This window comes from Quercus lobata, chromosome 6 (genome assembly GCF_001633185.2).
Source record: "Quercus lobata isolate SW786 chromosome 6, ValleyOak3.0 Primary Assembly, whole genome shotgun sequence".
Taxonomy (NCBI): domain Eukaryota; kingdom Viridiplantae; phylum Streptophyta; class Magnoliopsida; order Fagales; family Fagaceae; genus Quercus; species Quercus lobata.
In genome coordinates, this window is record NC_044909.1 from 46,905,129 (window position 1) to 46,920,951 (window position 15,823).

The following is a 15,823-nucleotide window of genomic DNA, read 5'->3' on the forward strand; positions in this document are numbered from 1 at the left end:
AATATGAAAAACTATCTTTGCAGAAGGTTTTTTCAGCAAACAAACGAAGCGTTTATGTTAAAATAAAATTTCTATTTTGTATTAAAAAATGAGAAAACATGCAAACCTTAAATTGGAATGAATGAAAAATTATGACACTCTTGCTCAAAAAAACAAATTATGACATTCAAAAAAAAAAATACTCAAAAGTATCTAAGACTCTAAAAATAAATTGGAAGAGTTGGAGCTCAGCACGTACGTTTGGAGGTTAGCACGAACGTCAGCACGAACTTTTTCCTTTTTCCTATTGTAGAAGTCGATGCAAGTCTGCGATCCCTTGCATACTGCATGACGAAATATCATATACAAAAACTACATAACTAATATAGAATTAACAAAGGAAATATAACTTCAAAAACAAAGGAATGAGAGTCCGTCTAAAAAAGTTCATGAAAAAGGCAGCCATTCATTTCACCGTTATTATATTGGGTTGGTGGTACGTACGCATCCATGACCATGAGACCAAGACAGTTGCTGATTATGTATTTAAGGAACTCTGTTTTCCTTTGTTTGACACTTGAAATACACTAAGATAGTCCAACTCTCTGCTTTTCTTTAACCCATTAACCCACTAATCATTTTGAAATTATCTCTGAATGGCTCACAAAAGCAAGATTTTGATAATTGGAGGGACTGGATACATTGGAAAATACATAGTAGAGGAAAGTGCGAAATCTGGGCACCCCACTTTTGCATTGGTCAGAGAGAACACAGCTTCAAATCCTGAAAAGTCTAAACTCATTGAGAGCTTCAAGAGCTCTGGAGTGACACTTCTCAATGTATCTACAAAGCCTAGTTCTCCACAACTTGGGTGTGTTTAATGCTTTGGTTTAGTATATAGTGTTGGGAAAAATTCTATATTAATGTGAATAAATTTTAGCAAGCACAGCGGAAGCACAACCACACAAAAACACAAAGATTTACGTGAAAACCCTTTCTCCTTGAAGGAAAAAACCACGGGACAAACTCCGAATAATTTCACTATATAAAATAGAGATTACAACACTTAGAGATACAACTTGAGTAAAAAAAACTCTCTTTTTCTTTTCACTCACTGCTCTCTTCCTCACTGTGTATTTTCTCTTACTCTCTATTTTTCTCTTCTCTCTTGCTTGCTCTCACTCACGCAGCTCTTCAAGACTGCACTAGTCCTCACACTTTGGGACTTTCACCCCTTTTCTTCACCTCTGCACTGGCCGAATGGCCTCTCTATTTATTTCTTCATCTTTTCCTTCTTTTCTTCCTTTCACACTCTTCACATCAAGTCACAATAAGTGCAAGCCACTTACTTTGACTTTGCTTCAACCAAAATCTCTTTCTTTAGCTCTCATTGGCCGAATGGCCTTGCTTGTTTCTTTCCTTTTTCCTTTCAGCTCTGCCATAGCAGAATGAGTCTTGCTTTTGCTTCTTTCTTTTCTTTCTTCCTTCAGCATGTTGGACACGCCTAAGCCAACCGCTCCAATTACTCATGGTGACTTTTGTACATAATGAAGAAAAGATAAGAAACATTAAAGACAAGCTCATTAAATGAGCTCTTGACAAAAACATGTGGGCTGGACGCAAGGTGCAGTGCACCCAACATATAGATCTTGAAAGTCGTAATTTTTCACAGGGAGACATCTATCGTCATGAGAGCTTGGTGAGGGCAGTAAAGCAAGTCGATGTAGTTATCTCTGCAGTTGGAATACAACAGATAGCTGATCAGGTGAATATTATTGCTGCCATCAAAGAAGCTGGAAATGTCAAGGCAAGGCACATATCTTTCCTAAAACTTTTTAATAATTTCCAACCATTTTTTCCCTCTTTTCTAAAGTTGCTTATTTAGTTTTCAACAACCTTTGGCCTTTGTTATCAAATCGTCCTTTAAATTTAAAATGTTTTATTTAATCTCTTTACTTTCAAAATTGTTTCAAAAAGATACTAATCACCATAAAATAAATGAAAATTGAATATGTGAGAAATGGAATTCATGTCATGTCATAAGCCCGACATCCTCAAAGTGACCTCTGTTTCATTAATTCATTTACTATTTCAGCAATTTACTTTTATCAACTGATGGTAATGACTTTTTTGAAACATGTTAAAGCAAAAAAAGCAAAAGTTGATGACCAAATATGCAATTTAACTTCTTCTTCTAGCTGTTTAGCTTGTAATTGTTGAACTAAATGAGAAATCAAGAAACTTACATTATATAGTTTCAGAGGTTCCTCCCGTCCGAGTTTGGAAGTGCTATGGATCGTGCCAAGGCAGTCGATCCAATTAAACATCATCTCGGGGTCAAGGCTAGCATCCGAAGATCCATCGAGGCCCAAGGAATTCCATATACCTACCTTTTGTCTAATGGCTTTGCTGGGTACTTTTTGCCCAACTTCGGAATTGCACGTACTGGTGGCACTGGCAGATTCACAGCTCCTCCTAGGGACAAAGTAGAAATAATTGGAGATGGAAACACCAAAGGTATTAATATAAATTCAATCATCTTTCTCTTTAAACTTGTCAAGACTTTCTCATTTGCTTATGTATGTGCGTGCGTGTGTGAACCTTTTACTAGATATAAGTCAACTAGATCAACTACCTTGGTTAAAGATGACTAAGTAATTGTTATTTTCTATGTTGACAGTAATTTTTTCCAAAGAAGAGGATATTGCGACTTATACCATAAAAGCAGTGGACGATCCAAGAACCTTGAACAAGGTCCTTCATATTAGACCCCCGGCAAATATTTTGTCCTTCAATGAGATTGTTTCCCTATGGGAGAAGAAGATTGGCAAGACCCTTGAAAAAACTTATCTTCTGGAGGATCAACTTCTAAAGAAAATCCAAGGTTAGTAAGAACAATTTCACCTGTTGATTTATAGTGTTTTCTTATAGATCTAATTTGGTTTGGATCATATATCCCCTCCTCCCAGACGTGTGAGTTTTTTCGATCAAATTTGTTAGGATACACTTTGTTAACTCATTTGGAATTTGGATAACATATTCTTCATTTCTTAGTACTGTTAGTCAAACCAGCTGATTGTAACACCAAAGATTCGCATATTAGAGACTACAAAAAAAATTTAATTAGAAGTGACTATGAACACATTAGTTGTATTTGACTGTTTTTTCTGCACGACTGACTTCATTTCATCAATATTTAGTGCATAACTTGTTTGGTTTCTTATTGAAAATTTTGGTCGGCATAAATATGATAAAAAAGGAAGTAATCCTCCTATTGATTTGAGCAGTTCCATGTACTAGCCAGAGAATGTTGACAGTTTCATAGATGGTTGGGCTATCTGATACTTTTATTTGCTTTTCTGCAGAGTCTCCCAGTCCTTTAAACCTCAGACTATCCATTAAGCACGCTACATTTGTGAAGGGAAATCTTACAAACTCTGAGGTTAAGACTTCTTTTGGCGTGGAGGCTTCAGAGCTTTATCCAGAGGTGAAATACTCCACTGCAGATGAATACTTGGACCAGTTTGTCTAATACTTGGAACATTCCTTTGTTGTAATGTTTTTACTATCTTACAATGTACAATAAAAATAAATAAAAATAGAGGGAAATATCTATTGCACACACTCACACACACACTGTAGTGTGTGAAATAGACATTGCTCAAAAATAAAATCTATGTTGTGTATGTGGCATTTGTTACTTGTTAGTTATGCCCTTGTTTGTGTCATGTAAACCCTTGGATTGGATCCTTAATTTGTAAATTTGTTTCCTGGTGAATATGTTAGTCAAATTGTGCTTCTTGTGAAGAAAATTTTAAAAATCCTTGTTATGTGGTTCTTTGTTGTAGAACATGTTAAGTACTCGGTGTCTCAAATCAGATACTCTTTTGCTTTTGCTAATGGAGGGCCATAAAAAAATCATCCGAACCCGATGTTGGCTAATATTTTGTGCATCTTGGGACATGTCGTTATGAACTGTGCATCAATTAAAGTAAATATTTAGAGCCAAGTATTGCAAAATAAGGTCTCTTGATAGGCCAGCAGTTTGCTTACTATGATAAAAGGATTTTTGTTGTTCACTTGATATCTTTTAAAATTTTGTAAAATTACACTTTGCAATCAAACATGAACTTCTCTTAAATTTAATAATAAAAACAGAATTTATAAGTTTATTTTATTGATTTACAAAAGCTCAAAAAAAAAAATCCAACCACATTTTTTGGAGATTTGGTTACATCTGTTGGTGTGTTAAAAACACTTGACCATATGTTTAATCATATACTGCTATTGTGGGCTTTTTCTTTTTTTTTTTCTTTTCTTTTTTTTTTTAATATTTTAGGTAAGAGGCCTAGATGAGGTGGGAGTCCTCTTTATTACAGACACGTGTCTCTCCTAGTCGCCCGTTTAGTTGCTTCTCTTTCTTGGGCTTTAATAACTTGCCCCCATCTTGTTGCTTATCATTCTTGGTTTTTATAGATGTTTGTGACATTCATCAAAAAAATTATAGAGGTTTGTGACCATTGGATGTTTCATTTTTGGAACCCTTGGTGTGAACATGTTTTTAATATCTTTCCTTTTGTCAACCCTACAAGAATATCATCGAAGCAAGAGAAAAATATGTGGCAAAGGAAAATCGCTCTCAAGAGGAAAAAAGGCATTTGCAAAAAGCTTATTTAATTAAAACTAAAAAAATTTTGCTGAAAATGTATAAGAAAAATGTTAAAAGTTAGTAAAATAGTACAATAAGACTCATGAATAGTATCAAAAAAATATAATGAAACTCATGAATAATACTAAAATGAAGCTAAAAACTTAAATAAGCTGAACTTTTCATCACATCTCATAATTGAACGTGTGGGAAAGTGTTATGATGGTGTGTTAAATAAGTCATTGACTTGGTCAAATAATAGGTTAGCTTACAAGAAAAACTCCAATGGGCTGAACTAAACAGTCATAATGGGCTACAAAAGCCCAAAAAAGGCAAGAAAATAGAAAAATAAAAGGCTCAAGGTAAAATTGATTTAGATACACGTGCAATGGGATGAGGTACATGGGATATAGTTAAGGCCCATGTTTATACAAAGCCTCATATTTTAAGATATCAAAAAAAGTTCAAAAAATAGTTTATAAATTGAACAATGGTCAATGTGAGATTCACAACAAAACCCTAGTGTTGAAGAACACACCCACCACCAACACACTTGAGATGGTGGTCCGGTGGAACTTCAGCCATATAAGAAGACAATAAAATATATAAGAGCCCATAGCTCACCATGTCCAACACTATCACAATTTAAAAGTGTGGCTAGATGAGATCATAAATTGTATTGTATTGACATCTTTAAAATGATTTTATATAAAAATTTAAAAGCAATGTTTATTACACACATGCTCTTACACACACTAAAAAAAATAACAAAAACTGTGACTTGATTTTAGTTTTTTTCTCTAAGGAGCGTAAATGTTTATAACAATAGCTTATAACAAAAATTTTCCCAAATTTTAATGGAATGAAACCCTAGTTAGAGATTCATAAAAAAATTTAAAATTTTAAAATAAATAAAAATGAGGAGGGGGAACGGTAATTGTAGATCAGCACATACGTTATATTGTAAACCCTTACGTCATTTTGTTGATTAAAAGTAGACTATTGAGCGGTTCTAAAAGTAATAAACAAATGAAAAGAAGAAGCCACTATGACTATGAGCCCTCTTGCATATTGCATGACGAAATACCGTAGCAAAACCTATAGTTGAAGGAGTCAAACAAAGACATTTCTGTATACGTACTTGTATTTAAGGAGCTGTGACTGACTTTGTTTGAAACTGAGAACTACCCATAAGATAGTTCAACTCTCTGCTTTGCTTAAACCCTATTAATCCTTTTAGTTTGAAATTCTCTCTGAACGGCACAAAAAAGCGAGATTTTGACAATTGGAGGGACTGGATACATTGGAAAATACATAGTAGAGGAGAGTGCGAAAGCTGGGCATCCTACTTTTGCATTGGTCAGAGAAAACACAGCTTCTAATCCTGAGAAGTCCAAACTCATTGAGAGCTTCAAGAGCACTGGAGTAACACTTCTCCATGTATGTACAAACTCTAGTTCTCCGCATCGTGGGTGTGTTTTCATTACTTTGGATTAGTATATTGATCTTGAAAGTCATGTGATTTTTTCACAGGGAGACATATATCATCATGAAAGCTTGGTGAAGACAATCATGCAAGTTGATGTAGTGATCTCTACACTTGGATGTTGGATCACCAGAACAGATAGCTGTTCAAGTGAAGATTATTGCTGCCATCAAAGAAGCTGGAAATATCAAGGCAAGGCACATATATATATCTTGCTAAAATCTTTTTAATATTTTTCTTTTTTTTTTTTTTTTAATGTTAAGTTGCTTATTTAGTTCTCAACAACTTTTGGCCTTAGTATCAAATCTTCCTTTTACTTTAAAATGTTTTCCTTAATCCTTCTATTTTTAGAATTGTTTCAAAAAATACTTATCATCTAAAATAATAGGAAATTGTGGAAAATGAAATTCATGCCATGTCATAGGCTCCACATCTTGTGACCTAGGATGATGTGTTGGATATATTATTATTTTATTGACAAGAATTTAAAATAATTAGGCTTAGTGATAATTCTTTATTTAAATAAGGTAGCAGTAGATTAGTATTGTAATTTTCTTGTATTCAAATTGATTCATATATTTTAGAAAATGATTTGGTCCTTATGTTTTAGGATTTATTGATGAGGTTCTCTCATCTTAGTCAATTTACGTAAGTTGAATGTCTCAAAAGTCATTTTCTCCCTTTTAAAGTTCAAGATACTAGTCACCTAGAATCGGCTAAATATCATTTTATTTTTCCGGTTTACATCACATCCTCAAAGTAACCTTAATTTCATTTATTATTTCAGCAATTTACTTCTATATGATGATATTGACCTCTCGAAACATGTTAAAGTAAAAAATCAAAAGTCAATGACCAAATGTGCAATTTAACTTCTTCTATTTGCTGCTTCGCTTGTAACAATTGAACTAAACGAGAAATCAAGAAACTTACATTATATACAATGAAATATTGGTGGGTTTCAGAGGTTCCTCCTGTCCGAGTTTGGAGGTGATGTGGATCGTATCCAAGCAATCAAGCCAATTGACAGTAGCGGAGCCACATTGGGACCCAAGGGGGTCTTGGCCCCCCCAAAATATTTGAAAAAATTAGTATATATATAGTAGAGTTATTTTAATAAAGAAATGTTATATTCACAATATTTTTACAATAAATCTTAAGTGGCAAGTTATTATTGATTGTTACGTGTGCACAAAAAAGTTATTTAAGTTGTGGATTAAAATTAGAACTAATAACAACTTACCACTTAGGATTTATAGTGAAATTGTTATAAAAATATTGTAGATGTGGCACTTAAATTATTTTCCTCCACTGCATAACCGTGTGTGGTTAAAATACTTCCTGCAAAAGCAGGTGTGTAGCTGTGTAGGCTACTCTCACTTTCTCATTTTTTTTATTTGTTTTTAAAATATTAATTAAATAATCAATGTATCATAACATCATAAATGTATATGATTAAAATATATTATTTTTATCATTTAATTTATATATAAAATAATATAACATGTATTTGGTTGTAGTTATAGCTATTTTTTTATATATTGAAATTTGAATGATTGTTTGTCTTTTATTTAAAAATCTTTAAATTATTAGTATTTTTTAAAAATTTTAGTCATTATATTTAAAAATTTAAAAATTTTTCTAAGTGTTTTTCGCGACTGGAAGGTTTACCCGCGAGGGAGTCGCGAGCTGAGCCGCGAAAATCTCTAAGTAACCCTCGCGACTGGACCTTCCACTCGCGAACAAGTCGCCAAATATGACCCGTGAACACGCGACTGAGACACGCGACTCGACTTACCCGCGACTAAGTCACCAAAACAGGGCAAAATGGATTTTTGAAAATTTTCAGATTTTTCTAACAAAATACTTTCCAAAAACACCTAAAAACACTCAAAAATCTTTTTGTGCTTGAATTAACAAAGATTGAACATGTGAAAACACATTTTATCAAGTACAATCACACAAATGAATATGGCATTTATTGAACATAAACTTGTGTGTTGTGTGTGGATATCAACAATGAGATAGTCCTTAGTTTAATGTGAAACTTCAATGATCAATTCAACCAAGTCATACACAATTAGCACTAGGTTATGAGATCCATCTCAATTATAGAAATATGTATATATGACCTCCCACAAAACTTGATAACATATCTTGAAGCTTTACATTTGACTCCACTTTCAAACACACCATTTGATCTTTTTGATCCTTTTTGAGACAATCACCTCTCATTGTGAGAGTGATATTTGATATTTCACTTTAATGAATTAGCCTTTGGCTTTTTGAATAAACACTCACTTTAATTTTAGGTCGCTTACCCTTTTTCCTAGTCGAATACTAGAATGTGCGACAGGCTTTTGCAGCTCAATATCTCTTTTCATTTAGAGATTTACATTTGGTGAGCTCCTTTTAGCAAAAACAAAAATAAAGAGTGGGAAAATATATAGACACAAGTCTATGCATGTCTCAAGATCATCATAACCATTCACTAATCATTCATGACAAGTTTGAAGATTTATTTACAACAATCACATAGATTTCAAGATTTTTCTCACAGTGATATGAGTGCAAAGAAACAAGCAATGCTCGAAAATGCACAAAGCCATTAGCACAAAGGTACAAGGCAAAACACGTTTTGAGACAAAAGCTCAACAATGTCAATCAAACTTTTTGATTTTCTAATTTTTATGTGATTTTTCGATTTTTGACATAAAAGAAGAAAAAGATTGATCAAAAATAAAAAGGAGCAACAGTATTCACAAATAGACAAACAATCAATAATCATGCTGCACAAAGAGCTAACAAAGTAGTGTGTGCCCCAACACAAACACGCTTATCATATTATAAATATGTAAAGCACACATCACACAAGAGAGTCAAGGAATTGTACCAACACCAATAGTCTTACGGAGTGATTCAAACTGTGGACCATCGAGAGGCTTGGTGAAGATGTCCGCCTTTTGATTGTCGGTGTGTATGAACTCAAGACACACAACTCTTTCCTCTACCAGATCCCGAATGAAATGGTAACATATCTCTATGTGTTTAGATTTTGAATGCTGGACAAGATTCTTGGAAAGATTAATGGCACTAGTGTTGTCACAGAAGACACACATCGTCTCTTGAGAAATTCCATAATCATGAAGTAATTTCTTCATCCAAAGAAGCTGAGTGCAGCAACTTCCAGCGGCGATGTATTCTGCTTCAGCAGTAGATAGAGACACGGAATTTTGTTTCTTGCTCATCCACGAGACAAGATTGTTACCAAGGTAGAAACAGCCGCCTGAAGTACTTTTCCGATCGTCTACACTACCAGCCCAATCAACATCTGAATACCCGACAAGACAAGCATTTGAGTCTTTTGAATACCACAGACCATAGTTTGAAGTACCATTCACATATCGAATGATTCGCTTAACAACAGTCAGGTGAGATTCCTTCGGATTAGCTTGGTATCTAGCACAAACACCAACACTGAATGCAATGTCCGGTCTACTGGCTGTAAGATAGAGTAAACTCCCAATGATACTCCTATATAAGGTAGGACTTACTTCTACTCCAGAAGAATCAACATTCAGTTTAGTGGATGAGCTCATGGGAGTGGAGGCATGTTTTTTAAAGTCTAGTCCAAACTTCTTGACAATTTTTCTAGCATACTTCTCTTGTGAAACAAATATACCCTCCTTCTGTTGTTTGACTTGAAGACCCAAGAAAAATGTGAGTTCCCCTACCATACTCATCTCAAATTCCTTCTTCATCTCCTCAGAAAATTCAATAGCACGATCTTCAATGGTTGCCCCAAACACTATGTCAACAACATAAACTTGTGCCACAAGGAGATAATCTTCATCATTTTTTACAAACAGAGTTCGATCTGCATACCCCCTTTTGAATCCTCTATCTAGAAGGTAATGTGTAAGCCGATCATACCAGGCTCTAGGCGCTTGTTTTAAGCCATAAAGGGCTTTTTTCAGTCTCAATACATGATCTGGAAAGTGAGGATCCTCAAATCCTTTTGGTTGCTCAACAAACACTTCTTCATTTAGAATTACATCCATTTGATAGAGTTTGAAGTTCATAGTGCATGCAATGGACATGAGAATTCGAATGGATTCGAGTCTTGCCACAGGAGCGAAGAATTCATCAAAGTCTACTCCTTCTACTTGAGTGTATCCTTGAGCTACTAACCGAGATTTGTTTCGAATTATCTCTCCGTCTTCATCAGTTTTGTTTTTGAAAATCCATTTTGTGCCTATGACATGAACGTTTTCAGGCCTTGGAGCAAGTTCCCAATCATCATTCCTCACAAACTGATTCAGCTCTTCATGCATTGACTCAACCCAATTCTCATCTTGAAGGGCCTCTTCTACCCTTTTTGGTTCAAATTGCGCAAGATAGCAATGATATGTTACATGATTGGCTAACAGGATGTTTCCTTTTCTGAGGCGAAGACCTTCATCTAGAGACCCTATGATGTTTCTTTCCGGATGGTTCTTAATTACTCTTGAAGATGGCTTTTTTGATGTGGAGACTTCATCACTTCGAGAGATAGGAGGATGGACTTCCAGAGGAGTAAGAGGACTTGATGTTCTAGATATCGATCTCATTTCCATTCTTGGGTTGATGGGAGTCGATTCTTCTTCTGGTGTAGGTTCTTCACCTTCTATATCAAGAGCTTCGACCTCAACATCGGGCTCTTTGGTGCTCGGCCCTTCTCCATCATCAAACATCTCCATCTTAGATAAGGCATCATCAATCTTAACATTGATGGACTCCATCACTGTCTTAGTTCTCTTGTTAAAAACTCTATACGCCCGACTCGTAGTAGAGTACTTAAGAAAAATACCCTCATCACTTCTTGCATCAAATTTCCCAAGATTCTCCCGATCATTTAGGATATAGCATTTACTTCCAAACACCCGGAAATACTTCACTCTAGGCTTCTTTCCATTCCAAATCTCATAAGCGGTCTTCTTTGTTCCTACTCGAAAAAATATTCTATTGCCAATGTGACACGAGGTGTTGACAGCTTCTCCCCAAAAACTTTGAGGTATTTGCTTGTTAAGCAACATGACTCTTGCCATTTCCTGAATCACCCGATTTTTCCTCTCTACCACTCCATTTTGTTGTGGAGTTTTGGGGGCTGAAAATTCTCTTTTGATTCCATTCTTTTCACAGAAAGACTCAAATCTTGCATTCTCAAATTCCTTCCTATGATCACTTCTAATTTTGGCAATAAGGACCCCTTTCTCATTTTGTAGTTTCTTGCACAGAATCTCCAACCTCTTACATGCTTCTGATTTTTCTCTAAAGAATTCAACCCAAGTGTATCTTGAGTAATCATCCACAATGACCATAATGTATCTCTTTCCCCCTAGACTTTCAGTTCTAGTAGGCCCCATTAGATCAACATGAAGTAACTCCAAACACCGAGAAATAGCAATCATGTTCACTTTGTGATGACTTGCCTTTGTTTGCTTTCCCATTTGGCATGCACCACAAACGGTCTTCTTCACCTTCCCAAACTTAGGAAGTCCCTCAACTGCTTCAAGTTTGGACACTTTAGCTACTTGTTTGAAATTGGCATGCCCAAATCTGTGATGCCACAGCTCCAACATATCCACACGAGCACTTCTACACGAAATGGGTGCCGTTGGAACTATTCCATAACAGTTATCTGTAGTCCGATTTCCCTCCAAAACTTGAATTTCTTCTTCATTGATGATCAAGCATCCCTTCTTAGAGAATTGTACCAGGAAATCATCATCACAAATTTGAGTGATGCTCAGCAGATTTGCCTTCAGCCCTTTTATGTATAACACATCTTTCAATAGCGGTAATCCAGGTATCTCAATAGTTCCTTTGCCTAGGACTTGAGCATGACTTCCATCTCCAAAGGTCACATAGTCACCAACCTTTTCTTTGAGTGTCTTAAACAGTGACTTATCCCCTGTCATATGGCGAGAACAACCACTGTCAAGATACCACAAACATGCATTAAACATCTTCAATGAGGTATGCACAAATAAGCTCACATGAGACAAACATTCTTGACCTTCAAACAAAAACTCCTTATCAGGTTTCATGCTTTTTTCAGATTGACCTTTCATTTTCAGACTCTCAATCATCTCACACAACATTCTATTCTTTCTTTTATATTTCTTAATCAATGATTTAGATTCAGATATGCTACTGTGTAAGACATGATTCTGATTCTCAAAATATTCCAACATGTGAACAAATATCCTAGCATGTTTCTTAGTTTTTAACACTACAAGATCATTGATAAAACACCCTTCAGACATATGCATAGAGTCATTTTCACAAACACTTAAGCTACAATTGAGCATGGTATTTTCCATAACAACTACCACAACACAGGGGTCTAGGATCACACTTAGGTAATAAAGCCACAACAAGTGTACCCGCTCTGATACCAATTATCAAATAGTGTAAAAACACTCTTGAACGTTTAGACCCCCAAATTACAACTTAACCAATTCAAGTATTATGTCAAACAACTAGTGTACGAAAAATTAACATAAGCTATAATATGGAATTGGAAAAACTATCTAAACCAAATAAAATCACAACCCACAGCAGATAATAAAAGACAAAGATAAAAGGGAAGGAAGATGCAAACACAAAGACAACACGCAATGTGTTATCGAAGAGGAAACCGAAACCCTCAGCGTAAAACCTCTCCGCCGCCCTCCAAACGGTAAACAATCCACTAGAAAATGTAGTTGGGATACAAGGACAGCAATAGACCCTCCAAACCTAATCTACCCAGTGCACCTAAGCCCTCCAAGTTTCTTACTCCAACGAGGTTGTGCCGAACCTTTTTCTTTTCTAGCTTCCCGGATTCTGCTACTAGACCGTAGTATCAACTAATGTAGATTGGTTCATTCCTAACTGCTTCCCAGAAATTCAAACAGCCCTCTCACAGTGATGAATATGGTGAGAACAAGGTTTGGTAAAATGCCTCTCAAGAATTTGACAATGGAGAGGAAGAGAGTTGAGGAATTTGAAGAGACTCTAATGTATAGATTGTGGGTGAATCAATCTTGTTTTTCTTTAGGGTTTCTCTCTTAAAATTCTCTCTGGAAGCTCTCTTTCATTTGTGGGTAGAAGGGGTATTTATACTGGAGTAAGAGAGGAATGTGAAACGTCAGGATTTACAAAACAGGGTGGCTCGCGACTTGACCTCGCGACTTGACTGAGTTGCGAGATCCAGTCGCGAGATAACCGTATGGCTAGTTATCCTGTTTTGTCCTGTAGTGCTCCAGCTAGCATGACTGTTCACCTTCTAGCATGCTTGGCAAGTGTGCTGCGTCTAGCGGCTTGAAGCCGCGAGCCACCCGCGAAAACAAGCCGCGAGTCTCGGTTTTCTTGCACACTCTTGAGCAATCAACACTCTATCTCACTCACTACCCTTACAACAAACCCACCTAAATACAGGGTTACTAAATGCTGAAATACAAGCAAATTTGGCACGGAATAAAGCCAATAAAATGGTTGATTAAATTCAACCTTACAGGTGATAATTTAATTTGAAAATTTTAGGTTCATGGACAAGTTTAGGAGATGGTAATTCAAAAATAATACACTTTTGGGTTTTGATTATTAAATTGTATTTACACTACTATTAGTATGGATATGATTAATATATACACAGAAATAATTAATTGTCTAATTTTATGTTTGGCCCCCTCAAATATAAGTTCCTGACTCCGCCACTGCCAATTGAACATCATTTCAGGGCCAAGGCTAGCATCCGGAGATCCATCGAGGCTGAAGGAGTTCCATATACCTACCTTGTTTCCAGGGGTGGAACTACCCTTGGACTAGGGGTGGCCATTGCCCCCACAAATTTAAAAAAAAAAAAAATATTAATATATATATATATGTGTGTATTAATTTTAGCAATTTTGTTCTATAAAATTATATTTTATTTCCCTTTAACAATATCATTGATTCTTTTAAGAGTAATACTATACTCACAAACTTTTTTTTATAACATTTTTACAAACCGTTTTGGTAGCAAATTCTTATTGGTTCACATATGAGCACACCACTCACATAATTTTTTTTACTTACCAATAACCACTTATTACATAAGTAATTTATAAAAAAATAAAATAAAAACTTGCAGCTTTAGCATTTTCCTCATTTTAGTGACATAAAAAAATGTATAGATCTAAAATCTAAAACAAAATATATAAGCCCAAAAAAAATACCAATAAAACTAAAAACAAAATTAAGCTCAATTAATTAATTTTATCCAAAATAAATAACCTTGCCCTTTAAACAATTCTAAACAAAAATAATTTTGTTCTTAATTACAAAAAATAAAAATAAAAATAAAAATCTCAACAGCTATGTAGTAGAATTAGAGGTTAAAATCCCTGCACATAACCAATAGTAAAACGACCCTCCCCAACTCAAAGTTCTGGCTCCGTCCCTGCTTGTTTCCAATGGCTTTGCTGGGTACTTTTTGCCTAACTTCGGAATTGGACTTGCTGGTGCCACAGCTCCACCTAGGGACAAGGTAGAAATAATTGGAGATGGAAACACTAAAGGTATTAGTATAAAATTCAATCATCTTTCTTTTTGAACTTGTCGAGACTTTCTCATTTGCTTATATATGTGTGTGCGTGTGTGTGCCTTTTACTACATGTAAGTCAACTAGATCAACTACTTTGGTTAATAAAGGTGACAAAGTAATTGTTATTTTCTATGTTAACAGTATTTTTTTCCAAAGAAGAGGATATTGCGACTTATACCATAAAAGCAGTGGACGATCCAAGAACCTTGAACAAGGTCCTTCATATTAGACCCCCGGCAAATATTTTGTCCTTCAATGAGATTGTTTCCCTACGGGAGAAGAAGATTGGCAAGACCCCTGAGAAGACTTACCTTCTAGAGGATCAACTTCTAAAGAAAATCCAAGATTAGTAAGAACAATTTCACCTGTTGATTTATAGTGTTTCTTATAGATCTAATTTGGTTTGGATCATATATCCCCTCCTCCCTTAGACGTGTGAGTTTTTTCGATCTAATTTGTTAGGATACACTTTGTTACCTCATTTGGAATTTGGATAATTATTAGGGGAGTTGTATTATATTCTATCATTTCTTAGTACTGTTAGTCAAACCAGCTAACTGTATCACCAAAGATTCGCATATCAGAGACAAACTTAAAAAAATTAATTAGAAGTGACTATGTACACATTAGTTGTATTTGACTATTTTTCTGGACGATTGACTTCATTTCATCAATATTTAGTGCATGACTTGTTTGGTTTCTTATTGAAAATTTTGGTGGGCATAAATATAATAAAAAAGGAAGTAATCCTCCTATTGATTTGAGCAGTTCCATGTACTAGCCAGAGAATGTTGACAGTTTCATAGATGGTTGGGCTATTTGATTCTGCAGAGTCTCTCAGTCCCTTAAACCTTTTCCTATCCATTGCCCACGGTATATTTGTGAAGGGAAATCTTACAAACTCTTAGGTTAAGGCTTATTTTGGCATGGAGGCTTCAGAGCTTTATCCAGAGGTGAAATACACCACTGTGGATGAGTACTTGGATCAGTTTGTCTAAAACTTAGAATATTCCCTTGTGGGAATGTGTTTACTATCTTACAAATTACAATGTACAATAAAAATAAAGAGAAATATTTATTGCACACACTCACTTACACA

At 35.2% G+C, this 15,823-nt stretch overlaps 1 protein-coding gene and 1 pseudogene across 1 annotated transcript; both read left to right on the forward strand.

The window, feature by feature from the left end:
* Positions 1 to 572: 572 nt before the first annotated feature.
* Positions 573 to 3,840, forward strand: LOC115993945 (phenylcoumaran benzylic ether reductase Betv6-like). The gene is made up of 5 exons (XM_031117947.1): positions 573 to 818; positions 1,652 to 1,786; positions 2,241 to 2,496; positions 2,660 to 2,863; positions 3,345 to 3,840. Exons 1-5 carry the CDS (start codon positions 636 to 638, stop codon positions 3,509 to 3,511), a joined length of 945 nt encoding a protein of 314 aa, XP_030973807.1. The 5' UTR covers positions 573 to 635; the 3' UTR covers positions 3,512 to 3,840.
* A 2,044-nt stretch (positions 3,841 to 5,884) lies between these two features.
* Positions 5,885 to 15,722, forward strand: LOC115993946 (annotated as a pseudogene).
* The last annotated feature ends 101 nt before the right edge of the window (positions 15,723 to 15,823 follow it).

What these genes read in the sequence shown, in the direction of transcription:
- LOC115993945 (XM_031117947.1), top strand. Translation starts at nt 636, where the DNA reads ATGGCTCACAAAAGCAAGATTTTGATAATTGGAGGGACTGGATACATT. An exon ending in AAGAAGCTGGAAATGTCAAG is followed by an intron (nt 1,787 to 2,240) that starts GCAAGGCACATA and finishes ATATAGTTTCAG; the next exon opens with AGGTTCCTCCCGTCCGAGTT. An exon ending in TGGAGATGGAAACACCAAAG is followed by an intron (nt 2,497 to 2,659) that starts GTATTAATATAA and finishes CTATGTTGACAG; the next exon opens with TAATTTTTTCCAAAGAAGAG.